The following is a 24,171-nucleotide window of genomic DNA, read 5'->3' on the forward strand; positions in this document are numbered from 1 at the left end:
ATACTGGAGCTCATCTGCCTGCATCAATCAGTTTTACTCAATTATATTCTATGGCATAGTTTACTTTAAGAAAGAAAGACTATCTTGGATAAACCTCATCTAATTAGGTGAGCCTTAAAATGTACCGGGCTCCTCTTGAAATCAGAGATACAAAATATGTAACATAAGGGAGATTCTCCGTTGCTGACACTGAAGACGGAGTGGGTTATATGTGAAAGAATGTGTGAGGCCTGTGAAAACTAATACTGGCCTCCAACATACAGCTAGCAAAAAAATTAGAGCCTTCTTTTTTTAACCCAAAGGAACCAAATTTGTTCAATAACCTGAACAAACTTAGAAGTGAACTCTTTCCAAGGCCCTCCAGAAAGGAGCACAACTCAGCTATTACCCTGATTTCAGCCTGTGAGACTTGGAGCAGAGGACCCAGTCATGCATGGCATGTCTGGATTGCTGACCTTAGAACTGAAAGCTAATAAATGAGTGTTATTCAAAACCACTAAAATTGTGGTACAATAATCCCCCCTTATCCATGGGAAATACATTCCAAGATCCCTGAATGTCTGAAACCATGAATAGAACTGAACCCTATATCTACTCTTTTTTTCCTATACATACATACCTATAATAAAGTTTAATTTATAAATTAGTCACAGTAAGAGATTAACAGTAACTATTAATAAAATAGAACAATTATAGCAATACTGTAATAAAAGTTATGTGAAGATTCTCTCTCTCTCTCTTTCTGTGTCTCCCAAAATACCTTAATATTTTCAGACCACAGTTGATTGCAGGTCATTTAAATTATGGATGCAGGGGCTACTGTAATTTATTATGTAGCAATAATAAACTAATACATAGTTCCCAAAAATACAGGAAAGAGAGAGAGAGGTTAATAGCTAAGAATTTTTCAACCGATAGACCTGAATCCACAGACTCAAGATACTCTGTGAAACCCAAGCAAAATAAACATAATCAAAGCCACATCAAAGTAAAACTTCTGATAACCAAAAACAAAGAGAAAATCCTAAAGCATCCAGAAACAGAAGGCAACATATGATATTTTTTAAATGTTGGTGGTGGGGGGAATGAGGAGTAGCGGGAATCACTGCCAATCTAAAGTTCCATACCCAGTGAAAACAGTTTTCAAAATGAAGGTGAAATAAGGTTCTTCAGGCAGAAGAAAAATAATCCCATATGAAATAATGAAAATGCAAGGAAAAGGGTAAATAAAAGTCAATATTGACTGTACAAAAGCCAAATTATAATAGCATATTTCATTTAAAACATATAAAAATACATATTAAAAATAACACAAAGATAGGAGGTCAGTAAATAAAATTAAAATATTCCAATGATATTTAAGCTGAATGAAAACCTGAAGCCTTGCTTCTTATAATCCTTAATCCTTTGGATGTGATTTACTTTCCTTTTCAGAGATAAATAGAATGAAGTTTCTGTTGAACCTCTGGAAGAATATTCCATATTGCTATTTTATAATGAAAACTATATCAGCGGCTGAAAGGAATCAGTCTTGGGGAGATCACAAAAAAAGCCCAAGATTTATTTAATATCTATATAAAGAAATTTGAAGATCTTTGGAAGCATGGATAAGAAGAATATGTGTGGTTCTCAGTGAGGAAAAGCTGCCCAGGAATATTATCAATATCAACAGCAGATATCTATTTTCAGTTTTAGTAGAGCTGTACTTTTCTAGAGAAACCTAAAAATCGTTAGAGGTATAGTATTTCCTACTACTCCTCTCACAAACTTTTGCATAAGTTTCATTGAAGAGCATCTAATTCTAACTTATGTTGGCCCTGATCATATTTTGAATAGGAACATTTAATCAGAATTTTTTCATACTTGACATATTTTCATTGAGAAAATATTTTTCAAAGGGGATTCCATTAACAGTATATAGGTACTTGATCATTTTTTGTATAGTGTATCTTATTTTAATTTTTATTTTGTTAAGATTTTTTTATTGGTATTGATCTTTTCCCATTTGAAATTGATGCTTATTCTATCCATTAATCGGTTCCATCCATATCACATTTTACTAAAAGCTTCTACTTTGTAGATTTTCTATCAAAGCCATTTTTCCTAGCAAGGCTAATTGTCCTATTAGGCAATTTCTTTCATATCGATTTTATTTTTTCAGTTTTCATTAAGTATCAAATGTTATCACACAGTTTGAGTGACTATTTTGTGGATTATTTCTATCACTGTTATTCCTCATGAATTAATTACTCCTTAGAGAAATATAAAGAAAACTATGAAGAGTTTCATGAAATAAATAAAGTCTCTAAAAGAGATTCCCTAGAAAAAAAGGACGCAGGGGTTACAGCTATATCCTTCATGGCCTGTTCAGCTCTTGAATATTCTAGGGAATCAAAACATCAAGGTCAAACAGTTTTACTGTATACTGTGATGACATAGTGAGCATTTAAAAATAAAATGAAGGAGAGGAAGTGGTGTTATGGGATCTTTGGGGTGTCACTTTGGAGGCTGGAAATCTCTGTGGCTAATGTGCCTTTGCCCAAGTTCTTATCCTGTGTCCAGGAAGAATGAGGTAGGCAAACAAGTGTAAGGTTAACAAGAAGGAGAGGAGCTTTACTGAGTGTTAAAACAGCTCAAAGGAGAACTGCAGTGGGTAGCTCCTCTCTGTAGGCAGGTCATCCTGTCCAGTGTTCAGCTCTCAGCAGAGAAGAGTCCCTCGAGAGGGTTGCTCCTCTCTGCAACTGGTCATCCCCATGTCTGCAGCTCTAAGCAGAGAGGGTAGCTCCTCTCTGTAGCTGGTCATCCTTCATTGCTCCATCCTCTCCTCTGCTCTGGCTGATCCCTGGGCTTTTATGGACCTCAGAGGGGAGGTAGTGCATGCTGATTTGTCCATGGGTGGCCATGGGCAGGCCAGAAAAGGCACCACACCTCTTTGTTGCTCTCTCCCATTCACGAAGACTAGCCAGAGCAAGGAAAGAGAAAGAGAATTTTCAAAGAATGGATCCATACTTCTATGCTATTTAAAAGGTGAAAGTTGGAGTAGATAGTCCATCATTTAGCCAAAAGCTTATTTATGCAACTTGGGATATTAAAAAATTAACCTCAACAAGTGGTAGAGTGGTCAACTGTTTTTCATGACAGAAGAAGAAAATGTGTTAGCATTTTCCCAGAGAAATAAGGGATTCTGATGGTAATGGCCCCACAGATGAGCACATGAGGGAATTTTTAAATAGCCTCAATTTACATAAATGCCAAAGGACAAACAGAAATAACATATATTCGAGTCACATGTGTTATTGCCCCATGAACCTCTAACTAAGTCTCTCACTTTCCTGGATGTACTAACAAAAGCATACAAGTTAGGGTGACTTCTGATAAACCATAGAAGGACTAATTTCCACATCTAAATTAATGTGGAGCAGAAAGAGAAACAGCAAAAAGGTAGAGAGTAAACACTTTGGATTCTTCAGTAGAAGGAAAAACTGAGTGAAAGGTGACCAAAAGGATAGTATTCGTCAATCTCTAGGTGTGGAAAAGATTGTGGCTTGAAGTTTCAGGGGATTGGGTGCCGCTGTTAAGTAGCATAGAGCTAAGACAAACTACATAGGGGAAGGTTCTCTCAGGCTGTTTCATTCAACTTTGCTATGGCAAGAGGTAGATAAGAGTTCCCCACTGCTTTAAAACAATAAAGTTGGGATGATGTAATATATATGTGTGTGTGTGTGTGTGTGTGTGTGTGTTTTGTTGTGTTTTTATGAGACATGTTCTCACTCTGTCACCCAGGCTGGAGTGCAGTGGCACAATCACGACTCACCATAGCCTTCACCTCCCAGGCTCAGGCAATCCTCCCACCTCAGCCTCCCAAGTACCTGGGACTACAGTCATGCACCACCATGCACAGTTAATTTTTGTATGTTTTGTAGAGACAGGGTTTCGCCATGTTGCCCAGGCTGGTCCCCAACTCCTGGGCTCAAGTGATCCACCCTTTTAGGCCTCCCAAAGTGCTGGGATTATAGGCATGAGCCACTACACCTGGCCCCATAGATGTGTTATTGAGGACTAAGCTCTGATTTTTTTTTTTTTAATCTTGCCCAAACTCCTATCTAAGGGATCTGGGGACTCATGCCCTTCAAACCATAAATTCTCATCAGATGGGTTTTATTTAACCCTCTTTATCATGACTAACTTTGTAATCTGACTCTGGCATAACATTAGGTAACAAAGAAGAAAATCAAAATATTTTACCTCAAAACATGTTTCTTTGCCATATTTTGAAATGGCCCTGCAAAGCAGTCCTTTGTGGGGGGGAAATGTGCATCTGTAAAGAATCCCTATTAGCATAGCAAATAACGTAACATTTCTTTCAGGTCTTTCCAATCCTGAAGAGGTTCACTGAGAGTCAACCACCTTTTAAAAGGTCTGAATAGGAAATATTTGTCATCTGTTGTCTCTTAGGGTAGCCACTATGAGACTTCAAAAGAACCTTGGTCTCCACAATCTTTTTTCTTAACCTGGACATTTCCTTTCTATTGATCCCAAGTCTTTAGACAAACTCAACCAATTGTCGACCAGAAAATGTTTAAATTTACCTACAGCCTGGAAGCCCCACCCCAAAACCCTACCCCAGCTACAACCCTCCCCTCCCCTGTCTTCAAATTGTCCCGCCTTTCTGGATCAAACCAATGTATTTCTCAAATGTATTTGATTGATGTCTCATGCCTCCCTAAAATGTATAATACGAAGCTTCACTGTGACCACCTTGGGCACACGTTCTCAGGACCTCCCAAGGTGTCACAGGCCATGGTCACTCATATCTGGCTGAGAATAAGTCTCTTCAAATATTTTACAGAGTTTGACTCTTTTCATTGACATTTTAATGTAGGAATATCTCTTTCACTCCCAATTTCCATAAGCTCTTTGTATTGTGGCAATATAAAACAAATTTTTGCCAGGCACGGTGACTCACATCTATAATCCCAGCAGTTTTGGAGGTGAGGCTAAGGCAGGTGGATCACTTGAACTTAGGCATTCAAGACCAGCTTGGGCAGCATGGCAAAAACCCATCTCTAAAAAAATTACAAAAATTAGCTGTGTGCGGTGGTGTGTGCCTGTAGTTTCAACTATCCTGTAGGCTGAGGTGGGAGGATGGCTTGAGCCCAAGAGGTGGAGGTTGCAGTGAGCTGGGATCTCTCCACTGCACTCCAGCCTGGGTGACAGAGTCAGACCTTGTCTCAAAAAATAAACACACACCAAAAAAAAAAAAACAAATTTTATTTTCTTGTCTTTAACACTTAAAAGGGGAAAATAAGAAAAAATAGGTTTTATACAGAGTTGGAAGAAAAATGTTAATAGCATCTACAAGTTGAACATTTCACTAAAGAGGAAGAAGCATAAAAAATAATAATTATAATATAATGAAAATATAAATGTATAACAAAACATAATAATTATAAAAAATAATTACCTTTTTTTGGTTTTGTGCTTTAGAATATGTACACCCTGCAAAGCAGGGAGAAAAATATTCAATATCATCTCTTCCACATATAGAAGAATAAATTGAAGATGAGCATCTACATTTTTCATTGCAAGGAGCCGTGAGGTTTCCCAACTTCCCTGTTCTGTAAAAACAAGATTGAATGTAATCATATTACCATTGTTTTATAATTATTGATGCAAATGTCAAGATATCAGTGAGATCCATAAAATATGCTTATTGAAATAATTTCTTTTTTTAACAGCTTTACTGAGGTCTGAGGTACAATAGACTGCACATACTTAGACTAAAATTTGAAAATTTTTGATATGTGTATACACTTGTGAAATCATCACCAAAATCATGCCAACAAACATAATAATCAAAAGTTTATTTATAACAAACATAATAATAAAAAAAACCCCAAAAGTTTCCTTGTGCCCCTTGGTAATTTCCCCACTCCCTGGCATACACTGATCTACTTTCTGTTACTATTCACTTGTTTGAATTTCCTAAGTGTTTATGAAATAGAATCATAGAATATGTCTGGTTTCTTTGGCTTCTTTCATGCAGCTGGTCTTTATTTGGTCTTTGTATGGTCATATGTTTCCATGTCTCTTGGGTAAATATTAAGAAATAGAATGTTTGCATCATGCAGTAGGTGTTCACTTAACTTTTTAAGAAACTGTCAGTTTTTCAGAACTGTTGTGATATTTTACATTTCCATCAGCAGTGTATAAGAGTTTCGTTTGTTCTCCTCACCAACACTTGGTATGGTCTCTTTTTAAAAAAATGTTAGACATTTTAACAGGGATGTAGTAGTTTCATATTTTGGGTTTTAATAGGCATTTTGCTAGTGACAAATGATGTTGATCATCTTTCCATATATTTCTTTTCAAACTGTATTTTTTATTAAATATCTGTTCAAATCATTTGCCTATTTTGTTGGATTGCTTATTTTTTAATATTCTGGAAGTAATTTTTTTGTTAGATATATTATTTTCCAATAGTTTTTCACATTCTATGGCTTGCTTTTTCATACCATAAACAAGTTCTTTCGAACAGTAGTTTTTAAATTTCTGACAAGTTTCAATTTATCAATTCATTTTTTTCTGGATTATGTGTTTGGTGTCACATCTAAAAGATACTTGCCTAATGCAAGATAAAAAATATTTTCTCTTATATTTTTGGAGTTTTATATTTTATATTTACATCTATAATTCATTTTGAACTAATTATTTTATATGGTGCAAGATGTGAATTAAAATTCATTCATTTGCATATAGATATCTATCCAGCATAATTTCTTAAAATTATTGGAGCAAGACAAAATTGCCCACTTTTAGCAGTCCTATTCAAAATAGTACTGGAAGTCCTAGCCAGAGCAACCAGGAAAGAGAAAGAGAATAAAAGGCTTCCAAATTGGAAAAGAGAAAGTCAAATTATCCCTGATCATTGATGATACAATCTTAGACCTAGAAAAACCTAAAGACGCCATTACAAATCTCTTAGATTTGATAAATGAATCCAGTAAAGTTTCAGTGTAGAAAATTAACATACAAAATTAGTAACATTTTTATACACCAATAAAAATCTAGCTGAGAACAAGCCAGGCTGGGCACGATGGCTCATGCCTATAATGCTAGCACTTTGGGAGGTCGGGGCAGGTGGATTGTCTGAGCTCAGGAGTTTCCGACCGGCCTGGGCAACACAGTGAAACCCCATCTCTACTTAAAATGCAAAAAAATAGCCAGGCATAGTGGCATGCACCTGTACTCCCAGCTACTTAGCAGGCTGAGGCAGGAGAATTGCTTGAACCAGGGAAGTGGAGGTTGCAGTGAGCTGAGATTGTACCACGGCACTGCAGCCTGGGCAAAAAGAGTGAAACTCCATCTCAAAGTAAGTAAGTAAATAAATTAATAAATTAATAAATTAATTAATTAATAAGGCAAGCTTGTTTACAATAGGTCCAAAAAGTAAAATACCTAGGAATATATTAAACTAACAAGGTGAAAGGTCTCTATAAGAAAAGAAAACTACAAGAAAGTAATTGTTGATAACACAAACAAATGGAAAAACTTTCCATGCTCATGGATCAGAAGAATTAATCTTGTTAAAATGATTTTACTGCCCAAAGCAATCTACATATTCAATAAAATCCCCATCAAAATATCAGCATCATTTTTATAGAATTTTTTAAATCCTAAAATGCATATACAAACAAAACTAGAAGCCCAAATAGCAAATGTAATTCTAAGCAAAAGGAACAAAATTGGAGGTATCACATTATCCAACTTCAAATTACATTTTAAGGCTACAGTAACCAAAACAGCATTGTAGTGGTATAAAAATAGACCCATATATCAATGAAATAGAACAGAAAACCCAGAAGAAAAGCCACATATTTACAGCCAACTGATCTTTGACAAAGTTAACTGGGATATACATTTAGAGAAAGGACACCCTTTTCAATATATGATGCTGGGAAAATTGGATTGTTATGTATAAGAGAATGAAAATGGACCCCTGTCTGTCACCATATACAAAAAGCACTCAACATGGATTAAAGACTTAAATATAACTCTCCAAACTCTAAAAATACCAGAAGAAAACATAGGAAAAATTCTTTCAGACATTGGTCTAGGCAAAGAATTCGTGATTGATACCTCAAAAGCACCAGCAACCAAACAAAAATAGACAAATGGGACTTAATTAAACTAAAAAGCTTTTGCACAGCAAAAGATATAATCAACAGAGTGAACAAACAACCTGAAGTTTGGGAGAAAATATTTTCAAGCTATCCTTCCAACGAAGACTAATATCCAGAATATATAAGGAACTCAAACAGCTAAACAAAAACCCCCACAAATAATTTCACTGAAAGGGGGCAAATGACATGAATAGACATTTTTCAAAAGAAAACATACAAATAGCCAACAGGTGTATGACAAATGCTCAACATCATTAATCATCAAACAAATGCAAATCCAAACCATAACGAAGTATGATGTTACCCTAGTCAGAATGGCTATTTTTAAAAAGTTAAAAGATAACAGATGTTAGAAAAGATATGGAGAAAAGGGAATGCTTCTACACGGTTGGTGGGAATGTAAATTAGTACAACTTCTATGAAAAACAGTAGATGTTTTCTCAAAAACTAAAAAATATAACTACCATTCAATCTAGTACTCTCACTATTGGGTATCTAACCAGAGAAAAATAAAATAATATATCAAAAAGATATCTGTAGTTATTTATAGCAGCAATATTCACAATAGCAAAGATAAGAAATCATCCTAAATATCCATCAACAGATGATTGAATTAAAAAATGTGATATATAAATATTTATATATACATATATATACACACACGTTGAATACTATTTAGTCATAAGAAAAAAATGAAATAATGTCTTTTATGGCAACATAGATGAAACGGGAAGTCATTATCTTAAGTGAAACAAGCCAGACACAGACAGACAAATATCACATGTTCTCAGTCACAACTGGGAGCTAAAACTTGTGTACCCATAATTGTAGAGAGTGGAATGATAGACCATGGAGACTCAGAAAGGTAAGGAGGTGAGAAGGTGACAGATAATGAGAAATTACTTAATGGGTATAATGTATATTATTTGGGTGATAGATACCCTAAAAGCCCTGACTTGACCACTTATCTCACCTATGCCTGTAACAAAATTGCAATCATACCCCACAAATTTATGCAAATAAAAAATATATTAAAAATGTACTGAGATTGGTTTTGCAATCCGGAATATGCTCCAACTTGGTAACCATTACATGCGTGCATGAATAGAATGTGTATTGTTATGTGGGCCATTTCTACAAATGTCAATTAAGACAGTTGGCAGTATGGTTCAAACCAGAATTTTTTGATCTACTTCTGACCACTGATTTTTTTGGTCTACTTTTTCTATTTATTGTTGAGCCTTCTTCTATCCATTATCTGACTATAGCTGTAAATGTCTTCATTTCTCCTTGCAGTGTACACATTTTTGCTCTACATGCAGTTAATACATACTTAGGATTGTTATGTATTCCTGATGAATTGGTAATTTTATCATTATGTAATGATCTTCTTTATTCCTGCTAATATTCTTTGCTCTCAAAAATACTTGATCTGGTATTATACTCCAGCTTTCTTTTGCTTGTTGTTAATAAGATACATCTTTTCCCATTCTTTCTGCTTAATATACTACTATCTATATTTGAAATGCATTTATAAAATACAGCATATATAGTTGGGTCTTCTTTTTTTTTTTCAAAATAAAGATTATCTCCCTTTTAACTGAGATGTTCAGCTATGTACATTTAATGTGATTACTAATATGGTTAGGTTTAAATCTACCCTCTTCTTGCTTCCCATTTGTCCTATCTCTTTTTGTTCACTTTTTCCTTTTTTTCTGCCTAATTTGGGATTAAATATCTATTTTTTAATAATTTCATTTTAACTATGTTGATTTATGTGTTGTGACTCTGTTATTTTAGTGATTGCTTCAAGATTTATAGTATACATTTTTAACTTAACACAGTCTACCAACATGTGCTATTATAGCATTTCATGTAAACCCATATTACATATTTTTCTGTTTTAAATAATTATTTTCAAAGAGACAAGTAATAATTTTAAAAATGTATATTTATCCACATAGTTAACATTTTTATTGCTCTTCTTTCCTTTATGTAGATTCATATTTACATCTGGTATCATTTATTTCTGACTGAAAGACTTCCTTTAACATTTTATGTAGTGTGGGTCAGGAGTTAAGACCAGCCTGGCCAATATGGTGAACCCTGTCTCTACTAAAAATACAAAAATTAGCTGGGTGTGGTGGAGGTTACATGCCTGTAATCCCAGCTACTAGGAGGCTGAGGTGGGAGAATCGCTTGAACCCTGAAGGTGGAGGTTGCAGTGGGCTGAGATTGTGCCACTGCACTCCAGCTTGGGTGACAAGAGCGAAACTCCATCAAAAAAAAAATTACTTATTTTTTTCGTCTAAAATTATTTCTCCTTCATTTTTTTGACAGATATTCTCGGTTGATATAAAATTACAGGTGACTTTTTTTTAAGGAGTTTAAAAATATTATTCCACTGTCTTCTTACCTGCATTTGTTTCTGATAAAAATATGCCATTACCCTTATCTTTGGACATTTATACATAAAGTATATGTATTTGTATAAAGTATATGTATATACATATACTTTTTGCTAATTTTTGCTAATTTTAAGATTTGCTTTATATCACTTATTTTGAATAATTTGATTACAATGTGTTATGGTGTAATTTTTTTCATGTTTCTTGTACCAAAGTTTTGCTGAGTTTTTAACATGTTTACAGTTTATTTTTATATGAAATTTGAAAAATTTTGGCCATAATATCTTGAAATATTTTTCTTTCTCCAGATGCCCTCCTTTGGGGACTTCAGTTACACATGCAATGGCCATCTGAAGCTGTTCAATTCATTGACATTTTGTTAATTTTTATTAATTCTATTTTCTCTCTGTTTTCTGTTGGATAATTATTGCTACTGATATGAAGTTCACTTATCATTTATATTTTATAGCTTTGGATCATATTATCTCTCTATGACACAGCTTGTTGGCTGACCACACTAACCCAATTAAGAGACCAAATTAACTCCTGGCCAGGCCATAGTACTTTAGAAAGGCCCCTGGCTCCTAGGTCCTAGCCTTACACAGATGTTAATTGAGAACCAGGATTTACCAGGATTCCTTTACCCAGCACACTCTAAACTCTATCTCCTATCTACAGAGCATCACAATATGGCTGGAATTCTTCCCTGATTTTCATGGGATTTCTGCTTGATTTTAGCCTCCTAGCTTCATAATACAGCAAATTTCTTGAGTTATAAGCTGGCAGAGTGTTGCATCATTTGTTTACCTCTCTCTTCTCTCTGATACCATGGCCTTTCTATGTACTAATTTTTTTCTCTTTAGACTCATATGTCTATTAAAATTCTTGTAATCTTACTAGATGCTTCTGCCCAAACTCTTCACCCAAATTCTCAGCTTGTTGCCAATGTTCAGAATCAGCAAATACTCTCAGGGAAAAAGTGGCTGCAAAAAGTTGCCCCTCCTCTCCATGGTTTGCCTTTTCCCAGGATTTTGGCCTTTAAATTCCTAGTTGCCTAAATAACTCTTTGATTCCTTTAACCAAATCTTTTAAAACTGTATTCAGCTTTTCTAGTTATTCTCAGTGAGAAGATTGATCTGCCATAAACTAATCCATTGTTGCTTAAAGTAGAAGTCTTAAACTCTTATTTTACTTGTTCAGTCCTTTGGTTTCCAATTCCAGTTTTGTTATTTAGTATTTAATATCAAGCTTTGCCCAATTCTTCGAATTTTGGCATGTTTAGCTTAAATGAGATATTACCCATGCATACCTTCAGATGAACTTTAGTTTCATTCTTTGATGTCTATAAGAAGGCAGACAAACCAATTCAGAAACACAAGGTAAGACTGGCTTTGCACAGACAGTTAGTACTGTCTCCTAGTTGCTACCCACCCTAATACAAAACTTTATTTCTAGGTTCCAAACCTCTTCAATGTGTTTTTTCTTCATTACTTTACGAATGCATAAACAGTCATATAAAAAGATACCATTATAATATTTGTGCCTTACTATGAAAATTTAAACTGTACTTTATATTTCTTTTATGTGTTCGATAATTCCAATAATTATATGAACATATAAGGGTTACTGGATAGATAATTATTAATTGCCTGAGGAATATGCTGTAGGATTTTGATGTAAAAGTCTAATATACAAGACTACATTTACCCATCATAATCTTCATTGATCCCAGCAAATTGCACTGGATTACAGCGTACAAAAATAATAAACACAAGCAGTATAAGTGATATCACAGATGTAACCATTATAAATCTCATAAGGGCTTTACAAGACATTTCTAATGTGGAAACAATGACACCTCCCAGAAGCTGGCCAAGTGCACCTCCAGGAATTAAAACAAGTCCTAAAAAAAAGGAGGAGAAAAACACAGTTAAAAATAATCAGCTGATAGTACAGATAATACATATATTGATACAATTTCCTTTGCTCTAAACATATAGCAAACATGTATTTAAACTAAAAGACAGAAAATATACAGTTATGCTAAATAGCTTGATGAACCCGAACCTTAATAGAAACAAAAACCTGTCAGCAGGGCTGAAGCCATAGGCCTACTGACTTCAGGGCAGTGATGGTGAAGTTTTGGTCCTTTATAGTAATGCCATCAAGGATAAACCGGGAACTTAGTCCATGCAAAATGGAAGACAAGAGCTGTCTTATTGAGAGCTATTATTAACAAGCTTCCTGGATTTATAGCTTATCACAAGAGACAGGATTATACTGACAAAAGTTCACAGAGATTTGTTAACAAGAATTGAACCAAGCCACCCATTAGTTCTACGAATGAACGTTCAATATTAATAATCTCACAACAAAGTGGGACTCTAGAAGAGCCATTAAAAGACATTGTTTTCTATCCAAGAGTAAGGAATTACAAACAGGTAAGCAAAAGAAAGAGAAAAAGGAGGGGGAGGAGGAGGAGGAGCAGGAGAAATATAGTCAGAAGACAATCAGATGAGATAGCACAGTAAATTCATACATTGATGCAACTCCCTGTAATCCAAATATATAATACTGTTACATCTAAATATGAATTTAACAAGAAAAACATAGGATAAAAAACAACAAAAAAACCCATTAACACTAGATTAAATTTATAGAAGTGCCTGACAAAGACTTGAAAATAAACAATTTTAGAATGCTTAGAAAGATAAATGACATAAAGAGCTCCAGTCTGCAGCTCCCAGAGAGACCAATGCAGAAGGTGAGTGATTTCGGCATTTCCAACTGAGGTACACGGTTCATCTCACCGGGACTCATTAGATAGCGGGTGTAGCCCACGGAGGCCGAGCAGAAGCAGGGTGGGGAATCACCTCACCCGAGAAGCAGAAGGGGCTGGGGAACTCCCTCCCCTAGCCAAGGGAAGCTGTGAGGGACGGTGCTATCCGGCCCAGATACTATGCTTTTCCCATGGTTTTGGCAATCCACAGATAAGGAGATTCCCTCGGGTGCCTACACCACCAGGGTCCCGGGTTTCAAGCACAAAACTGGGCTGCCAGTTGGGCAGACAATGAGCTAGCTGCAGGAGTTTTTTTTTTTCATACCCCAGTGGCACCTGGAACCCCAGTGAGACAGAACTGTTCACTCCCCTGGAAACGGAGCCGAAGCCAGGGAGCCAAGTGGTCTTGCTCAGCAGGTCCCACTCCCATGGAGCCGAGAAAGCTAAGATCCACTGGCTTGAAATTCTTGCTGCCAACACAGCAGTCTGAAGTCAACCTAAGATGCTCGAGCTTGGTGGGGAGAGGGGCATCTGCCATTACTGAGGCTTGAGTAGGCAGTTTTCCCCTCACAGTGTAAACAAAGCCGATGGGAAGTTTGGACTGGTGGAACCCCCAACAGCACGGCAAAGCCAGTGTAGCCAGACTGCCTCTCTTGATTCCTCCTCACTGGGCAGGGCATCCTTGAAAGAAAAGCAGCAGCCCCAGTCTGGGGCTTATAGATGAAACTCCCATCTCCCTGGGACAGAGCACCTGGGGGAAGGGGTGGCTGCGGGTGCAGCTTCAGCAGACCTAAACATTCCTGCCTGCTGCCTCTGAAGAGAGCAGCACATCTCCCAGCACAGTGCTCGAGCTCTGCTAAGGGAATGACTGCTTCCTCAAATGGGTCCCTGACTCCCATGCCTCCTGACTGGAAGACACCTCCCAGCAGGGGTCAGCAGACACTTCATACAGGAGAGCTCTGGCTGGCATTTGGCAGGTGTCCATCTGGGACAAAGCTTCCAGAAAAGGAGCAGGCAGCAATCTCTGCTGCTCTGCAGTCTCTGCTGGTGATACCCAGGCAAACAGGGTCTGGAATGGACCTCCAGCAAACTCCAGCAGACCTGTAGAAGAGAAGCCTTACTGTTAGAAGAAAAACTAACAAACAGAAAGCAATAACATCAACATCCACAAAAAAGATGCCCATGCAAAAACCCCATCCAAAGGTCATCGGCATCAAAGATCAAAGGTAGATAAATCCATAAAGATGAGGAAAAACCAGTGCAAAAAGGCTGAAAATTCCCAAAACCAGAATGCCTCTTCTCCTCCAAAGGATCACAACTCCTCACCAGCAAGGGAACACAAATGGACAAAAAATGAGTTTCACAAATTGACAGAAGTAAGCTTCAGAAGGTGGGTAATAACAAACTCCTCTGAGCTAAAGGAGCACGTTCTAACCCAATGCAAGGAAGCTAAAAACCTTGATAAATGGTTACAGGAGCTGCTAACTAGAATAACCAGCTTAGAAAAGAACACAGATGATCTGATGGAGTTGAAAAACACAGCACGAGAACTTTGTGACGCATACACAAGTAACAATAGCTGAATCGATCAAGTGGAAGAAAGGATATCAGAGATTAAAGATCAACTTAAGGATATAAAGCATGAAGACAAGATTAGAGAAAAAAGAATGAAAAGGAATGAACAAAGCCTAAAAGATATATGGGACTCTATGAAAAGACCAAACCTATGATTGATTGGTGTACCTGAAAGTGATGGGGAGAATGGACCCAGGTTGGAAAACACACTGCAGGATATTATCCAGGAGAACTTCCCCAACCTAGCAAGACAGGCCAACATTCAAATTCAGGAAATACAGAGAACACCACTAAGATACTCCATGAGAAGAGCAACCCCAAGACACATAATCATCAGATTAATCAAGGTTAAAACAAAGCAAAAAATGTTAAGGGCAGCTAGAGAGAAAGGTCAGGTTACCTACTAAGGGAAGCCCATCAGACTAAGAGCAGATCTCTCTGCAGAAACCCTACAAGCCAGAAGATAGTGGGGGCCAATATTCAACATTCTTAAAGAAAATAATTTTAAACCCAGAATTTCATATCCAACCAAACTAAGCTTCATAAGTGAAGGAGAAATAAAATTCTTCACAGACAAGCAAATGTTGAAGGATTTTGTCACCACCAGGACTGCCTTACAAGAGCTCCTGCAGGAAACACTAAATATGGGAAGGAAAAACTAGTACCAGCCACTGCAAAAACACCAAAATATCATGACCAACAACACTATGAAGAAACTCCATCAACTACTGTGCAAAATATCCAGCTATCCTCATGATGACAGGATCAAATTCGCACATAACAATATTAACCTTAAATGTAAATAGGCTAAATACCCCAATTAACAGACACAGAATGGCAAATTGGAAAAAGAGTCAAGACCCTTCAGTGTGCTGTATTCAGGAGACCCATCTCATGTGCAAAGACACACATAGGCTCAAAATAAAGGGATAGAGGAATATTTACCAAGCAAATGGAAAGAAGAAAAAAAAAGCAGTGGTTGCAGTCCTAGTCTCTGATAAAACAGACTTTAAACCAACAAAGATCAAAAAAGCAAAAGAAGGGCATTACATATTGGTAAAGGGATCAATGCAACAAGAGCTAGCTATCTTAAATATATATGCACCCAATACAAGAGCACCAAGATTCATAAAGCAAGTTCTTAGAAACCTACAAAGAGACTTAGACTCTCACACAATAATAGTGGGACACTTTAACACCCCACTGTCAATATTAGACAGATCAACGAGATAGAAAATTAACAAGGATATTCAGGACTTGAACTCAGCTCTGGACCAAGCTGATCTAACAGACAACTACAGAACTCTTCACCCCAAATTAACAGAATATACATTCTTCTCAGCACCACACAGCACTTATTCTAAAATTGACCACATAACTAGAAGTAAAACACTCCTTAGCAAATGCAAAAGAATGGAAATCATAACAAACAGTCTCTCAGACCAAAGTGCAACCAAATTAGATCTCAGGATTAAGAAACACACTCAAAACTGCATAACTACATTGAAACTGAACAACTTGCTACTGAATGACTACTGGGTAAATAATAAAATTAAGGCAGAAATAAATAAGTTCTTTAAAACCAATGAGAACAAAGACAAGGTACCAGAATCTCTGGGACACAGCTAAAGCAGTGTTTAGAGGAAAATTTATAGCACTAAATGCCCACAGGAGAAAGCAGGAAAGATCTAAAATTGACACCATAACGTTGCAATGAAAAGAACTAGAGAAGCAAGAGCAAAAACATTCAAAAGCTAGCAGAAGACAAGACATAACTAAGATCAGAGCAGAACTGAAGGAGACAGAGACACAAAAAGCCCTTCAAAAAATCAATGAATCAAGGAGCTAGTTTTTTGAAAAGATTAACAAACTAGATACACTGCTAGCCAGACTAATAAAAAAGAAAAGAGGGAAGAATCAAACAGACACAATAAAAAATGATAAAAGGGTGTCACCACTGATCTCACAATAATACAAACTACCATCAGAGAATACTATAAACACTTCTATGCAAATAAAGTAGAAAATCGAGAATAAACTGATAAATTCCTGGACACATACACCCTCCCAAGACTAAACCAGGAAGAAGTCGAATCCCTGAGTAGGCCAGTAACAAGTTCTGAAATTGAGGCAGTAATTAGTAGGCTACCAATGAAAAAAAGCCCAGGATCAGATGGATCGACAGCCAAATTCTACAAGAGGTACAAAGAAGAGCTGGTACCATTCCTTCTGAAACTATTCCAAACAATAGAAAAAGAGGGACTCCTCCTTAATTCATTTTATGAGGCCAGCATCATCCAGATACCAAAACCTGGCATAGACAAAACAACAGAGAAATTTCAGACTAATATTCCTGATGAACAGTGTTGGGAAAATCCTCAACAAAATACTGGCAAACCGAATCAAGCAGCACACTAGAAAGCTTATCCACCATAATCAAGTCGCCTTCATTCCTGGGATGCAAGGCTGGTTCAACATACACAAATCAATAAACATAATCCATCACATAAACAGAACCAATGACAAAAACCACATGATTATCTCAATAGATGCAGAAAATCCCTTCGATAAAATTTAACACCCCTTCATGCTAAAAACACTCAATAAACTAGGTATTGATGGAGCATATATCAAAATAATAAGAGCTATTTATGATAAACCCACAGCTAATATCATACTGAATGTGCAAAAGCACGAAGCATTCCCTTTGAAAGCTGGCACAAGACAAGGATGCCCTCTCGCACCACTCCTATGCAACATAGTATTGGAAATTCTGGCCAGGGTGATTAGGCAAGAGAAAGAAATAAAGAGTATTCAAATAGGAAGAGAGGAAGTCAAATTATCTCTGTTTGCAGATAACATGATTGTATATTTAGAAAACCTCATAATCTCAGCCCAAAATCTCCTTAAGAGGATAAGAAACTTTGGCAAAGTCTCAGGATACAAAATCAATGTGCAAAAATCACAGGCATTCCTATACACCATTAGTAGACAGAGTACCAAATCATGAGTGAACTCCCAATCACAACTGCTACAAAGAGAATAAAATACCTAGGAATACAAGGTATTTACAAGGGATGTGAAGAACTAACTTCTTCAAGGAGAACTACAAACCACTGCTCAAGGAAATAAGAGAGGAAAGAAACACATGGAAAAACATTCCATGCTCATGGATAGGAAGAATCAATATCGTGAAAATGGCCATACTGCCCAAAGTAATTTATAGATTTATGCTATTCCCATCAAACTACCATTGACTTTATCCACAGAATTAGAGAAAACTACTTTAAACTTCATATGGAACCAAAAAGAGCCCATATAGCCAAGACAATCCTAAGCCAAATGAACAAAGCTGGAAGCATCACGGTACCTGACTTCAAATTATACTACAAGGCTGCAGTAACCAAAACAGCATGGTACTGGTACCAAAACAGACATATAGACCAATGGAACAGAACACAGCCCTCAGAAATAATGCCGTGTATCTACAACTATCTGATCTTTGACAAACCTGACAAAAACAAGCAATGCGGAAATGATTCCCTATTTTATAAATGGTGCTGGGAAGATTGGCTAGCCATATGCAGAAAACTGAAACTGGACCCCTTCCTTACAGCTTATACAAAAATTAACTCAAGATGGATATAAGACTTAAATGTAAAACCTAAAACCATAAAAACCCTAGAGGAAAACCTAGGCAATACCATTCAGGACATAGGCATGGGCAAAGACTTCATGATTAAAACACTAAAAGCAAAGGCAATAAAAGCCAAAATTGACAAATGGAATCTAATTAAACTAAAGAGCTTCTGCACAGCAAAAGAAACTATCATCAGAGTGAATGGGCAACCTACAGAATGGGAGAAAATTTTTGAAATCTATCCATCTGACAAAGGGCTAATATCCAGAATCTACAAGGAACTTAAACAAATTTACAAGAAAAAAACAAACAACCCCATCAAAAACTGGGCAAAGGATATGAACAGACACTTCTCAAAAGAAGACATTTATGTGGTCAACAAAGACATGAAAAAAAGCTCATCATCACTGGTTATTAGAGAAATGCAAATCAAAACCACAATGAGATACCATCTCATGCCAGTTAGAAAGGCAATCATTAAAAAGTCAGGAAACAACAGATGCTGGCAAGACTGTGGAGAAATAGAAACACTTTTACACTGTTGGTGGGAGTGTAAATTAGTTCAACCATTGCGGAAAACAGTGTGGTGCTTCCTCAAGGGTCTACAACCAGAAATACTATTTGGCCCAGCAATCCCATTACTGCTTATATATCCAAAGGATTATAAATAATTCTACAATAAAGACACATGCACAAGTATGTTTATTGCAGCACTATTTACAATAGCAAAGACTTGGAAGCAACCCAAATGCCCATTCATGATAGACGGGATAAAGAAAATGTGGCACATATACACCATAGAATAGTATGCAGCCATAAAGAAGATTGAGTTCATGTCCTTTGCAGGGTCATGGATAAAACTGGAAACCATCATTCTCCACAAACTAACACAGGAACAGGAAACAAAACATCACATATTCTTACTCATAAGTGGGAGTTGAACAATGACATAAAAATGAAAGTGTTCATATAAATAAAGAAGAAAAATAAAAAGAGATGATAAAAAAGTGAATAAAATATAAATAAGAAACCTGGATATTAAAAAATATAATTCTTAAAAACTCAAATCTCAGGATGACCTTCGGACTAGAGACAATTATAAGCAAATTGATAAATTGGAAAAGTACACTGTGTTATTACAGTGTGTATTAAAAAAAGACAAAAGAGTGAGAGAAGAATAACCAAAACAAACAAAAGACAATGAGTACAGGGGAGAAACCTGGCAAATGCTACCTCAGCCAGGTGATCAAAGTCAAATTCAAAAGCAGTCACTCACATGGATAGTATATTCCCTTGATATGATGTTTTGAAAATGATACTTTACCTCTGGGTCTTCCTTCCAAAAACTATAATCCCAGTCTAATCATGATAAAAATATTAGGCAATTTTCTATAGTGGGACATCTTACAGAACAACTGGCCAGTACTCCTAAAAACTGTAAGGTCATCAAAAACAAGGAAAGACTGAGAAATTGTCATAGCCAAGAGAACTTCAAAGAGACATGACAACTAAATATAGTGTAGTATCTTGAATGAGATCCTGGGACAGAAAAAGGACATTAGGTAAAAATTGAAAAAAATCTGCACAAACTATTGACTTTAGTTAGTAATATTGTATTAATTTTGGTTCATTAATTATGACAAATCTACCATGCTAATATAAGATGTTTATAAAAGGGGAAACTGGGTGTACAGTATGTGGAAACCCCCTCTCTCTGTGTGTGTATGTATGTGTGTGTGTGTATATATATATATATATGTGTGTGTATATATATATATATATATATATATATATATATATATATATATATATTTTGAGACCGAGTCTTGCTGTGTCACTAGGTTGGAGTGCAGTGGCATGGTATTGGCTCACTGTAACCTCTGCCTCTTGGGTTCTAGCCATTCTCCTGCCTTAGCCTCCCAAGTAGCTGGGATTACAGTTGTGCACCACCATACCACCATACTAATTTTTGTATTTTTAGTAGAGACCGGGTTTCACCTTGTTGGCCAAGCTGGTCTTGAACTCCTGACAAGTGATCCACCCACCTCAGCCTCCCAAAGTGCTGAGATTATAGGCATGAACCACCATATCTGGCCAGAAACTCTCAATATTATTTCTATCTTCAAGATATCTAAAACTGTTCAAAAAATAGTTCTTGAAAAAAAGATAATAAAAATAAATAAGAAGCTCCACAAAAAGGCTTCTAGCAGTTGTGAAAAAACAATACAAGTAATACCAGAAAAACAATTGTTTGAAAAATTGCAGCTGAGGATGAAAAATTTACATAATTAATGAAATATTAGCCCTGGAAATAAATGTACACTCCAACTACTGAGAAGTAACAAAAAGTCACCCTTACAGATAACAAGGTAGGAAATCTTCATAATAACAAGAATAAAGAAAAAAATTGTATAAGCTGCTAGAGGACATATTACTTATATTTTACGTTCAGGGATACATATGCAGGTTAGTTATATAGGTAAACTTGTGTCACAAGGGTTTGTTATACAGATTATCTCATTACCCAGGTAAAAAGCTTAGTACCTGATAGTTATTTTTTCTGATCCTCTCCATCCTACCACCCTCCACCCTCAGGTAGGCTCCAGTGTCTGTTGTTCTCCTCTTTGCATCTATAGGTTCTTATTTAGCTTCCATGTCTTTGCTATTGTGAATAGTGCTGCGATGAACATATGCATGCATGTGTCTTTGTATAGAAAAATTTATATTCCTCTGGGTATATATCCAGTAATGAGATTGCTGCATCACATGGTAGTTTTGCCTTTAGCTCTTTGAGGAATCACCACACTGCTTTCCACAATGGCTGAACTAATTTACACTCCCACCAGCAGTGTATAAGCATTCTCTTTTCTCTGCAACCTCGCCAGCACTTGTTATTTTTTGACTTTTTAGTAATAGCCATTCTGAATAGTGTGAGATGGTATCTCGTGGTATTGATTTGCATTTCTCTAATGATAAGTGATACTGAGGTTTTTTCATATGACTGTTGGCCACATGTCTTCTTTTGAGAGGTGTCTGTTTATGTCCTATGCCCACTTTATTATGGGGCTTTCTTTTTCTTCTAGGTTTAAGCTCCTTATAAATGCTTAAGCTCCTTATAAATGCTGGATTTTAGACCTTTGTCAGATGCTTACCTTGGAAATATTTTCTCCCATTCTGTAGATTGTCTAGTTTACTCTGTTGATAGTTTCTTTTGCTGTGCAGAAGCTCTTAAGTTTAATTAGATCCCATTTGTAAACTTTTACTTTTGTTGCAACGGCTTTTGGAGTCTACGTCCTAAAATCTTTGCCAGTTCCTATGTGCAGAATGGTATTCCCTAGGTTTTCTTCTAGGGTTTTTATAGTTTTGGGTTTTACATTTAAGTCTTTAATCCATCTCAAGTTGATTTTTGTATATGGTATAAAGAGAGAGTCCAGTTTCAACCTTCTGCATACAGCTTGCCAGTCATACCAGCACCATTTACTGAATAGGGAATCCTTTCCTCATTGCTTGTTTTAGTCAGGTTTGTTGAAGATCAGATGGTTGTAGGTGTGTGGCCTTACTTCTGGGCTGTCTATTCTGTTCCATTGGTCTATGTGTCTGTTTTTGTACCAGTATGATGCTGTTTTGGTTACTGTAGCCCCGTAGTATAGTCTGAAGTTGGGTAATGTGATGCCTCCAGCTTTGTTCTTTTTGCTTAGGATTGTCTTGGCTATTTGAGCTCTGTTTTGGATCCATATGAATTTTAAAATAGTTTTTATCTAGTTCTGTGAAGAATTGCATTGGTAGTTTAATAGGAATAGCACTGAATCTGTAAACTGCTTTGGGCAGTGTGGCCATTTTAAAGATATTGATTCTTCCTATTCATAAGCATGGAGTGTTTTCCCATTTGTTTGTGTCATCTCTTATTTCTTTGAGCAGTGTTTTGTAACTTATTGTAAAGATCTGTAAATTCCCTGGTTAGCTGCATTCCTAGGTATTTAAATCTTTTTGTGGAAACTGTGAATAGAATTGCATTTCTAATTTGGCTCTCAGCTGGCTGTTGTTGGTGTATAGAAATATTATCGATTTTTGTATATTGATTTTGTATCCAGAAACTTTGCTGATGGCTGTTTATCAGCTTAAGAAGCTTTTGGGCCAAGACTATGGGGTTTTCTAGATATAGAATCATGTTGTTTGCAAACAGGGATAGTTTGGCTTCCTCTCTTTTTATGTAGATGCCCTTCATTTCTTTCTCTTGCCTGATTGTTCTGGGCTGGACTTCTAATATTATGTTGAATAGGAATGGTGAGAGGGGGCATCCTTGTTCTGGTTTTCAAGGGGAATGCTTCCAGCTTTTCCCCATTCAGTATAATGTTGGCTGTGGGTTTGTCATAGATGGCTCTTATTATTTTTAGGTATGTTCCTTCAGTACCAAGTTTGTTGAGAGTTTTTAACATGAAGGGATGTTGAATTTTATTGAAAGTCATTTCTTCATCTATTCAGATGATCATGTGGTTTTCACTTTAGTTCTATTTATGTGATAAATCATGTTTATTGACGTGTGTATGTTTAACCAACCTTGCATTACAGGGATAAAACCTACTTGATCATGGTGGATTAGCTTTTGATGTACTGCTGGATTTATTTGCTAGTATGTATTGAAGATTTTTGCATGTATGTCCATCAAGGATATTGGCCTGAATTTTTGTTTTTTTGTTGGTCTCTTCCAGGTTTTGGTATCAGGATGATTCTGGCCTCATAGAATGAGATGGGGAGGAGTCTCCCCTCCTCAATTTGTTGGAATAGTTTTAGTAGTAATGATACCAGCTCTTCTTTGTACATTTGGTAGAGTTTGACTGTGAATCCATCTAATCCTGGGCTTTTTCTGGTTTGTAGGCTATTTATTGCTATTTCAGTTTTGGAGCTCATTATTAGTCTGTTCAGGAATTTAATTTCTTCCTAGATCAGTCTTGAGAGGCTTTATGTGTCCAGGAATTTATTCATTTTTTCTAGATTTTCTAGTTCATGTTTGTAAAGGTGCTCATAGTAGTCTCTGATTGTTATTTGTGTTTCTGTGGGGTCAGTGGTAATATCCTCCTTATCATTTCTAATTGTGTTTATTTGGATCTTCTCTCTTATTAATTTTTCAAAAAACCAACTCTTGGATTCATTGTTCCTTTGAATGTTTTTTTGTGTCTCCATCCCCTTCAGTTCAGCTCTGATTTTGGTTATTTCTTTTCCTCTTCTAGCTTTAGAATTGGTTTGCTGTTGCTTCTCTAGTTCTTTTTGTTGTGATGTTAGTTTTTAAATTGGGGTTTTTCTAACTTTTTGATGTGAGCATGTGGTGCTATACATTTCCCTCTTCATACTGCCTTAGCTATATCCCAGAGATTCTGGTGTTTTGTATCTCTGTTCTCATTCTGCCTTAATTTCATTACTTACCCAAAAGTCATCCAGGGTGGGTCATTTAATTTCCGCTTAATTGTATGGTTCTGAGCAATTTAATTAGTCTTGATTTCTATTTTTATTGTGCTGCGGTCCAAGAGAGTGGTTGGTATGATTTCAGTTCTTTTACATTTTCTGAGGATTGTTATATATCTGATTTTG

General features: G+C 36.3%; 1 protein-coding gene across 21 annotated transcripts in view; it reads right to left on the reverse strand.

Annotated features, from left to right (window-relative positions):
• Positions 1–24,171, reverse strand: part of SLCO6A1 (solute carrier organic anion transporter family member 6A1) — a 127,097-nt gene that overhangs the window by 35,547 nt on the left and 67,379 nt on the right. For all 21 annotated transcript variants that reach the window (XR_010157290.1, XR_010157291.1, XR_010157292.1 and 18 more), the window contains 2 exons: positions 12,299–12,494; positions 5,465–5,618 (listed from right to left, as the gene is read on the reverse strand). Coding sequence is in view for 9 of the 21 variants with exons in the window: in XM_016953555.4 (XP_016809044.2) it covers positions 5,465–5,618; positions 12,299–12,494 (350 nt within the window). In the remaining 12 variants the exon portion in view is untranslated. The remainder of the gene's footprint in view (positions 1–5,464; positions 5,619–12,298; positions 12,495–24,171) is intronic.

This window comes from Pan troglodytes, chromosome 4, assembly GCF_028858775.2.
Source record: "Pan troglodytes isolate AG18354 chromosome 4, NHGRI_mPanTro3-v2.0_pri, whole genome shotgun sequence".
Classification (NCBI taxonomy): Eukaryota; Metazoa; Chordata; class Mammalia; order Primates; family Hominidae; genus Pan; species Pan troglodytes.